General features: G+C 41.8%; 1 protein-coding gene across 2 annotated transcripts in view; it reads right to left on the bottom strand.

Annotated features, from left to right (window-relative positions):
- Positions 1-6,289: 6,289 nt before the first annotated feature.
- ENOPH1 (enolase-phosphatase 1) overlaps positions 6,290-13,334 on the bottom strand; it is a 31,824-nt gene continuing 24,779 nt past the window's right edge. For both annotated transcript variants that reach the window (XM_010358928.2, XM_010358927.2), the window contains exons 5-6: positions 12,949-13,072; positions 6,290-7,376 (exon numbers count right to left, since the gene is read on the bottom strand). In XM_010358928.2, coding sequence (XP_010357230.1) covers positions 7,237-7,376; positions 12,949-13,072 — 264 coding nt within the window. In that variant the 3' untranslated portion in view covers positions 6,290-7,236. The remainder of the gene's footprint in view (positions 7,377-12,948; positions 13,073-13,334) is intronic.

Below are 13,334 nucleotides of genomic sequence, written 5' to 3' on the forward strand. Positions count from 1 at the left end.
TATATTAAAAGAGATGACAGTGCTGGGCATGGTAGCTCACGCCCGTAATCCCAGCACTCGGAGGCCGAGGCGGGCAGACCACCTGAGGTCAGGAGTTCAAGACCAGCCTGGCCAAGATGGCAAAACCTGTCTCTACTAAAATTACAAAAATTAGTCAGGTGTGGTGGTGCACACCTGTAGCCCCAGCTACTTGGGAGGCTGAAGCACGAGACTTGCCTGAACCTGGGAGGTGGAGGTTGCAGTGAGCCGAGATTGTGCCACTGCCCTCCAGCCTGGGTGACAGAGCAAGACTCCGTCTCAAAAAAGAAATGACAAGGAAATTAAAGCAGTATGCCAGAAAATAGTTAACACAGAAAATGGCAGCAATGAAAGAAGTGAGGAACCAAAAAGATACACAAAATATAGAAATCAAATAGCAAAATGACAGAATTAAGTGCTTGTCAGTAATTATATGTCAATGGTTTAACCTCTTCAATTCAAAGGCGGAGGCTGGCATCATGAATTAAAACATAATCCACTACATACTATCTACAAAAGACACATTTTGGATTCAGGACAGAAATAAATAGAGGATGGTAAAAGAAATTCGGCTGGGCTGTAATCCCAACACTTTGAGAAACCAAGGCAGGCAGATAGCTTGAGCCCAGGAGTTCGAGACCAGCCTGGGCAATAGAGTGAGACCTCATCTCTACAAAAATACAAAAATTGGCTAGGTGCGAGGTCGCACACCTGTGGTCCCAGCTACTCAGGAGGCTAAGGTGGGAGGCTCACTTGAGCCTGGGAGATTGAAGCAGTAAGCTATGATCTTGCCACCACACTCCAACCTGGGGCCATGGAGTGAGACCCTGTCTCCAAAAAAAAAAAAAAGATATTCCATGTAAACAGAGGGTGAAGTGGCTACAGTAATACCAGACAAAATAGACTTTAAGACAAAAACCATTACAAGAGACAAAGAAGGACATTATAATATTAAAGAAGCTAGCAAGAAGCTATAACAATTATAAACATATATACACCTTACAATAGGGCAGCAAAATAGATGAAGCTAAAGAGAATTGAAGAATAGACAATTTAACAATAAGAGAGGGCACATTCAATACTTCACATTCAATAATAGAGCAACTGGACAGAATATAAACAAGGAAACAGAAGATTCAAACAACACTATAAACCAACTAGACCTAATAGATATACACACAGAACACTCCACCCAACAACAGCAGAATTTAAATTCTTCTCCAGTGCACAAAGAATATTCTCCAGAATAAACTATATGTTAGGCCACGAAAAGTCTTGTTAAATTTTAAAAGATCAAAATCATACAAAGTATGTTCTCCAAGTATAGGGGAATGATATTAGAAATCAGTAACAGAAGGAAATTTGGAAAATTCACAAATATGTGGAAATTAAACACTTAAACCACCAACGGGTGAAGGAAGAAATCACAAGGGAAATTAGAAAATATATTGAGACACATGAAAACAAAAACACAACATACCTCAACCTATGGGATACAGTGAAAATAATGCTCAGAGGGAAATGTAGAGCCGTAAATGCCTACATTAAAAAAAAAGAAAATGGCTGGGCACAGTGGCTCATGCCTGTAATCCCAGCACTTTGAGAGGCCAAGGCAAGCTGATCACTTCAGGTCGGGAGTTCAAGACCAGCCTGGCCAACATGGCAAAACCCTGTCTCTACTAAAAATACAAAAATTAGCCAGGCCTGGTGACAGATGCCTGTAGTTCCAGCTACTTGGGAGGCTGAGGCAGGAGAATTGCTTGAACCTAGGAGGCGGAGGTTGCAGTGAGCTGAGATTGAGCTACTGCAGTCCAGCCTGGGCAACAGAGCGAGACTCCGTCTCAAAAAAAGAAAAAAAAAAAAAAAACTCGCAAAACAATTACGTAAGTTTCCACATTAAGGAATTAGAAAAAGAAACGCAAACTAAACCCAAAGCAAGCAGAAGGAAATACAATTCCAGTGGAAATAAACAAAACAGAGAATCAACAAAACCAAATGTCCTCCTTTAAAAAAGATCAACAAAATGGATAAATTTTTAGCTAGAACTCATAGGCCCTCCTCACCTCCTCAACTTAATCTTACTTCTGTTCCCGCCACTCCACTTAGACTGCACTTGAATAACTCGAGGGCCACTGCTATTCTCAACTGAATTCTTAGCAGCAATTGATAAATTTGAGAAGTTCCTTCTTCAATGGACTCCCCTGCCACTCTCCTGGTTCTCCTTCCTCAATGCTCAGTACTTTCCCATCTCCTTTGCTGGCTTCTTTGCTTGGCTTGACCTCTAGAGTTGGAGCCTATGGGCTGTTTAGGCTCTCTTCTCTATCAACAGATGCTTCCTAAGCGACCCCATCCCATGGCTTTTAATAGCATCTCTATGTCAGTGAACTCTCAAATCTGATCTCCAGCCAGGCCAGCATTCTGAACTCTAGATTATATCCAACTGCTCTTCAGTCATGTTGACATCAGTATCTACGTCGGCTTTACGTTGTATCAGCAGCACCGCTATTTTTCCTGTAGTATCATCTATCCAGTTGCTTAAGCTAAAAATATAAGAGTTACCCTTTTAAATCCAATCAATCAATAAGTGGTCACTGTCATGTCTAAACCCTATTTTGAATGTTTCCACTTCTATTTCTGCTATTACCACCCTAAGGCAAGCCACCACAATCCCTTACCTTCATTACAACAACAGCCTTCTTAGACCCAGCAGATTGACTCTCTCAAGTGTCAATTTTACCCCCTAATTGGAGAAATTGGAAAATTATTATTATTATTATTATTTTTTTTTTTGAGGCAGGGTCTCACTCTGTCACCCAGGCTGGAGTGCAGTGGCACAATCTCAGCTCATTGCAACCTATACCTCCTGGGTACAAGCAATTCTCCCACCTCAGTCTCCTGAGTAGCTGGGATTGCAGGCGCCCACCACCATGCCCAGCTAATTTTTTGTTTCTGGTAGAGATGGGGTTTTGCCATGTTGGCCAGGCTGGTCTTGAACTCCTGACCTCAAGTGATCTGCCCACCTCAGCCTCTCAAGTGCTGGGATTACAGGCATGAGCCACCGCACCCGACCAGAAGTTGGAAAATTAAAAGCACTTCCCAGACACCCTTACATGTAGTTTGGGGTCAGAATTAGACATTGTCAATTAAATGCACTAGCACAAAGTTTGTCAAGAGAAGCAAGACAGAGGCAATCTTCCTATTGCTATTGCTGCTGGTAAGCAAGGTCAGAGATGGAAGTGTTCTGTGTGGAGAGGTTGCAACAATGGGACCTGGCATTCCAGAGTCTGGCCAGCGTCGTGGGCATGAGCTGCAGTGGTAATGGTAGCAGGCTTCCTGAGCTAACCACTGTGAGGTGTCCTCTAACTCCACAGACCAGTGGTAGTGGCCCTGACTCTTCTGCCAGTTCTTCCACTGATGTTGTATACACCTAACTCCTTGTGATTTTTGCCTGCAGCACTCAACCCTGATATACCTAACTCATTCTTCCTGCATCCACTCATGCTCACCTATAAACCATTCTCCATTCCATACAGAATTCCTTAAATATGTAAATCACTCAGGTTATCTTCTGCCCAAAATCCTCCAGTGGCTTCTTACCATACTTAGAATACAATTCAAACTTCTTACTGGAGTACAAAGCCCTATCATGTGGCTTCAGCCCACTTCTCTGATGGTATCCAGCCACTGGGCTCTCAATTCCTGAAGCAGGCCAAGCTTTGCCCTAGATCTGTGCTGTGGTGTTCCATCTGCACAGGACATCAGTTCTCCCAGTTTCTTACATGTCTTCCATGTCATTTAGATTAGATGTCACCTTCTCATCATCCCCCACCCCCGTAAAGTTATTCTACCCTATATTCTCTGCAGAGCACTTACTAGTATCTAATCTTTTCTTGTCATTAGTCACCACTGTCTCTCTTTTCCAAGAATCTATGCACAATGGGAGAAGGAAGGAACCCTGTCCCCTCATAGCAGATCTGGGATGCAAGGTAAATGCTTAATAAATATTTAAGGAATAAATTTGGGTTAAATTTGTAAGGTAGAAATTTTACTTGTTAGTTACTCCAAGTGTCTTAGTAAAAACTCCACATTCTTAAATATTAGGTTGAGGATAATATCACTTTGCCATCTGTGCACAGGTGGTAGGATAACAAACTTTTGGAATATATTATACTCAACTTTGTACTCAGGGGAATAAGAAAACCCTGAAAACGATCCCTTTTTAACACTGCCGCTGGAAAAAGGGACTATCTAAAAATCACTAATTTTTTATTGAGGAAGAGGAATATTAGACAGTTGGATTTCATTCAGGATTACTGCCATTTTCCCCAAATTACTCCAACTCTTGCAACATCATACTTTTGGCTTGTAAGGATAAACAAAATATAGTTTTCTCTCTCTCAGCTCCATCTGCTGTACTTGGCGAGCGGCGGGGAGGGGGTGGGTGGAGCCTCATATTTGATATCAAGTCTGGAGAAACGGCACCACCTGCTGGGGAAAGGCTGCCGTGCATCTGCCCTGGCAAGAAGCCTTGTGCACACCTTTCCTTGTGCAACTACACATTTGACGTTCTGCGTAGCAACGAAAACCAGCTTTTCAGACCAAAAGGAAGTCCTGCTACTCCAGAAATGTTGATAAAATTAGAGATCTTCTGTCAAAGGCTTCTCTTCTAAAAAACCAACCTGGGCTTTGATCCAAGATTGGAAATCAGTGCCACTGTAGGAAAGAGAACAACAGAAGCACATCTGGATTAATAAACAGGAATAAAAAGTCACAACTTTAAGAGGCCTTTGTCCCCCGTATTCTCTGCAAATAAGAGGCTGAGAAAATTTAGTGCCTTTGTCCTCTTTTTGGAAGTTCCAGAGGTTTTTTTCCTTCCTCCCCCTCATCTGAATTCACCTAGCTTACTATCCACATTAAAAAAAAAAAAGTTTTTTAATGACACATAAAAACTGTGCATATTTATGGCGTACACGGTGGTGTTTCAGTACATGTATACATTGTGTATCACTACTTACATTTTTTTTTTTTTTTTTTTTTGAGACGGAGTCTGTCTCTGTTGCCCAGGCTGGAGTGCAGTGGCCGGATCTCAGCTCACTGCAAGCTCCACCTCCCGAGTTTACGCCATTCTCCTGCCTCAGCCTCCCAAGTAGCTGGGACTACAGGTGCCTGCCACCTCGCCCGGCTAGTTTTTTGTATCTTTTAGTAGAGAGGGGGTTTCACCGTGTTAGCCAGGATGGTCTCGATCTCCTGACCTCGTGATCCGCCCTTCTCGGCCTCCCAAAGTGCTGGGATTACAGGGTTGAGCCACCGCGCCCGGCCTACATTCTTAAATAGGTATTTTTCCTCTTGCCAATCTACTTTATCTTTCAAATTCCTCCTAAGACCTTTATCATTTGTGAATGGGTTTCTCAGGATCTAAAAACGATTCCACTCAACTGGTTTTTCCATCACTTTGCAAAATAAATCTGGTATTTCAACTTTCTCTTCATTCCTGAAATCTATTTATTTTCTATCCTCCTTACTCAGTGTACATGGGTGGCAAAATGCCTCTCCACCTCAATCCTCTGCTGGCTAGATGCTGTGTGCCTTCTGTTTTATTCAATTCCTTTCTAATCTAGATCCCAGTGCCTAATCTTCTCTCATTTCTTCCTTTTCCGGCTACTCCTTAAGTATCAAGATATACCGCTTTCTGCCATATGCCTATGAGCTTTCCAAAAAAAGATATTAAGTTCATCCTTTTATTATCATTTGTGGTTTTATCATCATTTACAAATTATTCCCATTTCTAAGATTTACCTAAACTCATTTCCTTTCTTTTTTACTCATATATTTTCATAATCCCTAGATTTCTTAATTGGCTACTAGATCAAAATTATCAACATAAAATATTTTATATCCCCTGTCCTCTCATAGTTCTAAGACTTCTTTTTCCTTATTCAAAGCATTTCTAAAATTACTCCTCCAGGATTCATGAGTTTTTCTTGATTAGTTAGAGGAGTTAACTCCCTCCTTCAAGCATTACCTTATAGACCTCAAAGTTAAGATTCTCAAAAATGTAAGGAACTCCACTCATATCCTGAATGCTTATTATCCAAATGGAATAGTAACCTTTATGTATACATAACTCAAATAATAACCAATGAATTGCCACTGGCGCTCCATTAAAACACACACATCATACACAATTAAGGTAAGAGCTAAATATTCTTGTTTTTCAGTTTCTCTTTTGCTATGGCGGCATGTGGATAGAGTTCAGGAACCTATATAAAACTGAGTGAAGAAGAAAATGCTTTTATTAATCACAACATGAAATTAACAGACATCCTATTAGAATTAAACCAGGATAAATACTGCTGTTATAAAATTTACATTTCTCACATCCATTCCAGAGGAAAATCTTACGTATTAGGGCTCATCTTAATCTTATGGACTGATTTCAGTAAAACTTTTAAAATAGTAAATAGCAATTAACATATTCTCAAACTGTGCTAAGTAGTTAGAAAGGTAACTATAAAATATATAATGATAACACCCGGCAGGATTAGAACTGTTTTATTAAGAACACATCTCTGTTTTAGCTGTTACATCAGTGTACTTTTTTCACTGGTAAGGCAACTGCTTGCTGTGGGTGCCACAATGATTACCAAGTTTCTTCTTAAAAGACACTTGTTTGATCAAGACTCAAGTGAGTTTTCTTTCCCAATTTTGCTCTTTTGGAGCAGAAGGAAATACCTTGGTCTTTGATATATATAAGGATGAAAATATGAAATACAGCTGTTATAATCTTCTAAATCACAAACAGGGGCAATGAATTATTATTAGAAATAAGTCTTTGAAATATTTCACTTTTAAAATAACAAGGCTTCTGAATAATCTCTCAAAACTAGCTTTCTATTTTAGTACATGACTTGATAAACATAGCACATTAGATAGGTTTTTAGCAATTTCTACAACACTTTGCCCTCACTAAGGGTTAGAGTATGATTTCAAACAATTTCTACATATAAAACATCTTTAAATAAGTTTTGTGTTCACTGAACTGAGACTTCTTTCACTTATGTACCTGTGGAAGTTAATTTGAGCATACACATATATACATACTTGCATACATATGTGTACATGTATGTTTTTTAAGTAAGTTACTTTTACCATTAGAATAAACCTAGACACTACAGGGACAACTCTGGGAACAGTGCGGTCTGCCTTAGCAACCCTGCTCTAGGTTGAGGAAGGCAGGTATAGTTCACTGAAGGATGTGATGAGGCTGTAGTAAGTCTTCTCGTCATCTGTTAATCCTGCGTTGCCTGGTCTCACCACCACAGCTACGTGCACATCTGCTTCCTCAGCAGCACTGGCCTCTGTGAAAATCAAAGGATGTGTGTGTGTGTCAGAAACACCAAAAAATGATGTCTGAGATTTGCATCAAAGCCAGCAGGGGGATGTGGGGATGGAAGAAATGAATTTGGCCCTGATTTGATAACTGTTGAAGCTAAAAGGTGGGAACCGTGGGGTTGACTATATTATCTCTTTTATATATGTTTTAATTTTTCCATAATAAAAATTTAAAAAATACATAACTGTACTTGACAGAAGAGAATGGCAGTGTATCCTACACTTCTGAGCTTTATTAAGTACTTATGAATGCAGAAGGATGGAGTCATGTTCTGTCCTACACCTTTCCTCCACTTCCTCCCATCAGCCCATACCGAGAACTGAGCTGTTTCCCAAAGGACAGGCTGTTGGTAATACCAATTAAAATGATATGGGGCTGGGCACGGTGGCTCACACCTATAATCCCAGTACTTTGGGAGGCCTAGGCAGGTGGACCCAGGAGTTCACTTGAACGTCCAGGAGTTCGAGACCAGCCTGGGCAACATGGCGAAACTCTCTCTCTACAAAAACAGAAAAATAGGAAAATTATCTGGGCGTGGTGGTGTGTGCCTGTAGTTCCAGCTACTCAGGAGTGCTGAGGTGGGAGGATTGCTTGAGACCAGGAGGTCAAGGCTGCAGCGAGCCGAGATCGCAATACTGCACTCCAGCCTGGGTGTCAGAGACCCTATATCAAAAAAATAAAAACACAAAGAAGATAATGGGACAAATGGAATGCTATGGTCTAATCAGCCCAAGATATCTGCTCTTACCTCCAGACCCTAAATATGTCATGCTCCCAGCCTAGAATGGAGCAAGTTAGGGTGGGAAACAGGATACTGGACTATGATAAGAGAGATGGCGCTTACTAGGACAGATAGAACAAAACTGGTGAGAAATCTGGAATACATCCTGTGGAGTTTAGATTTGGTATAAGAGTAATCCCCAATAGTTTCTCAGCCTTTGGAGAAGAGTCACAGCACCTGAATAGATTAACTGCAGGGCAGTCATGCTGAGAGAGTTAAGAAGTTCCCAGGAGACACACTGGGGCTGAGCTGTCTCTTCCACCCACCCACCCACCTCAAGTGCCTATTTTCTGTTCTGCCTGCGAAAGGGCCTGTCACCTTCCCAGAGCAAACAGTAATCAAGACTCCCCTCTCTGTGTGGGAATGCCTTCTTCAGCCCACCTCTGCAGATGCCACTGGAGAAAGGCAGCTAGCTTCCACTCACCCCTACTTCCTAGCCTGACTGCCCTGAGCAAAGTTTTCATCGTGACTGGCAACCCGGGAATTTGACCAAGTTGAGCCATCACAATCCACGTGGGACTTGACACTACGAGTGGCTGTTCCATATTCAGGCTTCTTATCTAATTCACCGCAGGGCAAGTTTTATCCCTAAGCATCTATTTGCTCTACTATTATAATACTGAGATACATTTTCATACTTGGGTATTATTTGGGATTTTATTTTTTATTTTATTTTTTCAGACAGGGTCTCTCTCTGTCGTCCAGGCTGGAGTGCAGTGGCATGGTCTCCGCTCATTCCAACCTCTGCCTCCCAGGCTCAAGCGATTCTCCTGCCTCAGGCCCCAACAGAGTAGCTTGGATTACAGGCGTGTATCACTACTGCCCAGCTAACTTTTGTATTTTAGTAGACACAAGGTTTCACCATGCTGGCCAGGCTGCTCTTGAACTCATGACCTCAAATGATCCATTCGCCTTGGCCTCCCAAAGTACCAGGATTACAGGCGTGAGCCACCGCGCCCAGCCATTATTTGGGATATTAACTTAGTTTTTCATTCTGCCGCAGCAGTGGAAAGCATGTGGTACCAAAACAGGACCAGAGAGAGAGAAAAGAGCGAGCAGGCAGACAGCTCCCTGCCTCATCCCATCTGCCAATGACCCAAGTTCTGGCCCCACCGCCTAAGCATGTATGGGGCCAGCAGAAGACAAAGGGCAGGAATAAAACTGCCTTACAGAGAATCAAAGGGAGCCAATTTCATTTTGAAGCCAATTTAGGGATTATTTCTATTCTCCAAAATTAGGAATAATTTCTACAACTACAACTGAGGAAAAGGCTTAAGTGAGAAGAGAAAGATCTGAAATTATAGATGTACTATGTGATCCCAAATACAAAAACTAAGTGGCTACAAGAATATGAAGAAACTGTAAGTGGTCTAAGGACAGGGGTTGTAATTCTTAATATGGAGATAGAGCAAAGGTCTATCTCCATATTAGATAGAGCAAATTGAACTGTGCATTTAATCCCAGAATTGGCTGGCTCTGAGCAGAGCACTCGCCACAAACCAGACCCTTAATTCTAAGACTGCAGAAATTTACCATCCAAAGTGCTAGGGAAATTAAATATAAGCAAAACTACAGACTTTCATCTCCAACAGCCTGAATGGTTAAAGAAAAACAATTCACAGATTAAATCAGCTAAACTCACCAGAACAAGGCCTATTTCCTTTTCATAAGAAGCAAAACATATTAAAGGTTTTCAAATTCCCATTCTTCACAGGAACTGATAACACATACCTACCCTTCATTGATAGTAATGACCCCCCACCCTACCACTCTAAGCCCCTCAAAATCAGAAGAGTATACTGAAGTTTCAAATCAGGAAAAGGTTTCTATACAGAAGAATGATAGGCAAACATTTACAGTGAGTTCAAAGTAGAGGCCAGGTGAAATGGTTGTTGCTAAGGCTAATGCTCATTGACAGTACATTTCACATGGCCTGGCTACCTAGTCATTATACAGTGACCCTTGAAGCACTGTGTCTGTGCATCTGTCAGTCTCTCTTCCAGTGCAATCAGATATGTAAATATAAAGCTTTCCAGAAAGTAGAAAAAAATGAGCTGAGAGTTTGTAGAAATGCTTGGACACACAGGACATGGGCTGATCCCTGCCAAATCTTTTCAGTTTTCAAATCTCGTCAATTAACATCTAGATTTAAAATTCCAGGCCAGCTGTGGTGGCTCACGCCTGTAATCCCAGCACTTTGGGAGGCTGAGATGGGTAGATCACCTGAGGTCAGGAGTTTGAGACCAGCCTGGCCAACGTGGCAAATACCTCGCCTCTACTAAAAATACAAAAATTAGCAGGGTGTGGTGGCAGGTGCATGTAATCCCAGCTACTCAGGAGGCTGAGGCAGGAGAATCGCTTGAACCTCGGAAGCGGAGGTTGCAGTGAGCCGAGATTGTGCCACTGCACGCCAGCCTGGGTAACAGAGCAAGACTCCGTCGCAAAATATAAATAAAAATAAAAATAAATAAAATAAAATTCCAGTCTAGATTAACCAAGGACTGAAATTTAACAAAGACATTAATAATGACTGAATGTCTATCGTATGTCAGATAAAATTAAGCCTGCTCTGCCTCTATTTCTCTAGAAAAAGTTATTAAAACTTTTTAAGATATTAGATGACCTATGCTGATTGTTTTTAAAACCGCTTAGCAAATTAGTATCTGCGTACATACCTACAACTCTTGCCTATCTCAATAAACCAAAAGCTCAAGGGTCAGCAGAAGAGAAAGAACAGTTCAAACACACTACCTCAGGTAAGGCACCTTTACCAGAAGCCTGGATTTTCCTTTGGGTCCTAGCTCTGAAAATCTCAGGAGTGACATTAGTTCTATAGTAACAGATAGGGAGGGCTGGAGAGAGGACTCCTGCCTACAGACTGCTGAAGCTACTACCAGGAGGCCCCAGGAGTCATGTGGAGTTGACTAAGCAAAAGAGCATCCTCCTCCTCTCCTCCGCCCCTTTTCCCTAACCCCTTCCCCAGCCTCCTGTCACAGACACAGTTTGCCAAGAGCAGCTGCACAGTACACAAAGCCCTGCTTTGGGGTAAACAGAAGGTATGATTTCAGGCCTGGAGAAACCTGCAACCCATCGCAGAATGGAAGAAACACAAGTATGCAGAGCTGCCCTCAAATACAAGGGAAATTATAAACCTACCAAAAGTAGGCTCAGTGGGTGATGCACTAACACTCTAAGGAGAATGAATGCTCAATCACAAGTTGGAGCCAGGGGAAAGCCTTACCAACCAGGGGCTTTTCAGTAAGAATTGCAGAGGCCACCTTCCTTCAGCACTCTTTACCTTTCACCTGCTTGTTTCCTCATTCACTACTTTCTCCTTCTGTAATTCTCTAGAGGACTCACATTCTTAGGTAGATGCTCCAGTATGTTTTCCATTTGATCAAAACTACTCTTGAAGGCCAGGCACAGTGGCTCACACCTGTGATCCTAGCACTTTGGGAGGCAGAGGCAGGAGGAACACTTGAGGTTAGGAGTTTGAGACCAGCCTGGCCAATATGGCAAAACCCCATCTCTACTAAAAATAAAAAAAAAATTAGCTGGGGTGGTGGTGCGCACCTATAATCTCAGCTACTCAGGTGACTGAGGCATAAGAATTGCTTGAACCCAGGAGGCAGTGAGCCAAGATTGCACCACTGCACCCCAGCCTGGGCAACAGAGCAAAACCCTGTCTAAAAAAAAAACTACTCTTGAAATAATGTATATTACCAACAAAGTATGGTATACACTGTTTTGTGCATTCAACCCATAATGTAATAATATACATGCTACTGTTACTATAAACAATAAAGAGGGCCATGCTGAGTAAAAAATATATACGTCTCTAAGTGAATCATATATAACAAAGCCTGAGATTCACAACCTCAGAGATTCCTGGGGAACGAAGACCATCTGGCAGGGGTGACTCACCTACTCACAACGGGGAAGTGCATCAATTGGAACGATGGGCAAAACTGCTTAAGCTAATTACAGTTCTCTTTCTCTCCCTCTTTATTTTGGCTGGGTGCATATAGCTGATCTTACTATTGTTAACCGCATTTGATGTAGGTCTACAGTGACTTTATTGTCAACTAACCACCCCTCTCTGCCTGCATGCTCCTTCCCATGACAATTCCTCTAAGTCTTCCTTTGTTAATTTCCTGTGTCATAGTGTGTATGTGTGTGTACATAGCAATAGGTGGGAAATCATGGACAAGGAGTTAAACGAGAAGAGTTAGTCTTTTCAATGCCACTTCCCCACATGCAACCCCCAGAGTTGGTTCATTCTTTTTTGAGACAGTCTTGCCCTGTCACCCAGGCTGCAGTGCAGTGGTGCAAACAAGGCTCACTGCAGCCTCGACCTCCTGGGCTCAATTGATCCCACTGCCTCAGCCTCCCATGCAGCTGGGACCACAGGAGTGAGCCACCACACCCAGCTAACTTTCTGAATTTTTTTGTAGAGACAGGGGTCTTACATTGTTGCCCAGGTTAGGGTCGAACTCCTGGGTTCAAGCAATCCTCCTGCCTAAGACCACAAAAGTGCTGGGATTACAGGCATGAGCCACCATGCCTACGTTCACTGCTGTTTTTTGTTTGTTTGTTTTTTAAATTCAAACATGAACCAGACAGTTTCTTTATATAAAACTGTAAAACTGATTTTTTAAGGATCCCCATATAGACTTTCTTTAAAGAGGCAATATATTTGTAGTGCCAGGCCCAGTTCATATCCTGGAGTATATAATATAAGAAGTCTATTACTCACCTCGAGTAACATCTGTCAGAAACAAAATGTTGTTGGTTGAGCACCCAATGCTGTCTGCAATCTTTCGGTAACTTTCACTCTCCACTTTGCGTCCAATCTTGGTATCAAAGTGACCATCGACAAGCTGAACAAATAGAAGGTGAAAGACTCACAATACAAATACACTTGCAGTGCCCCTCATGCCTTTCTCTGAAACACATGATAATCACAGTTACTTCATTCATTCAGTATTTACTGAAAATCTACTTAATAGGGAACTTTATGGAGGCTACACAAAGTAAAAATAAAGATTTTATAGCAACAGACATTTGGAAGAAGAAAACTAGCAGCTTAATATACATAAGATCATTTTATAATCTACCTGGTTTTCACTAGCATTCCTTTTA

The sequence above is a fragment of the Rhinopithecus roxellana genome, chromosome 2 (genome assembly GCF_007565055.1).
Source record: "Rhinopithecus roxellana isolate Shanxi Qingling chromosome 2, ASM756505v1, whole genome shotgun sequence".
Lineage (NCBI taxonomy): Eukaryota > Metazoa > Chordata > Mammalia > Primates > Cercopithecidae > Rhinopithecus > Rhinopithecus roxellana.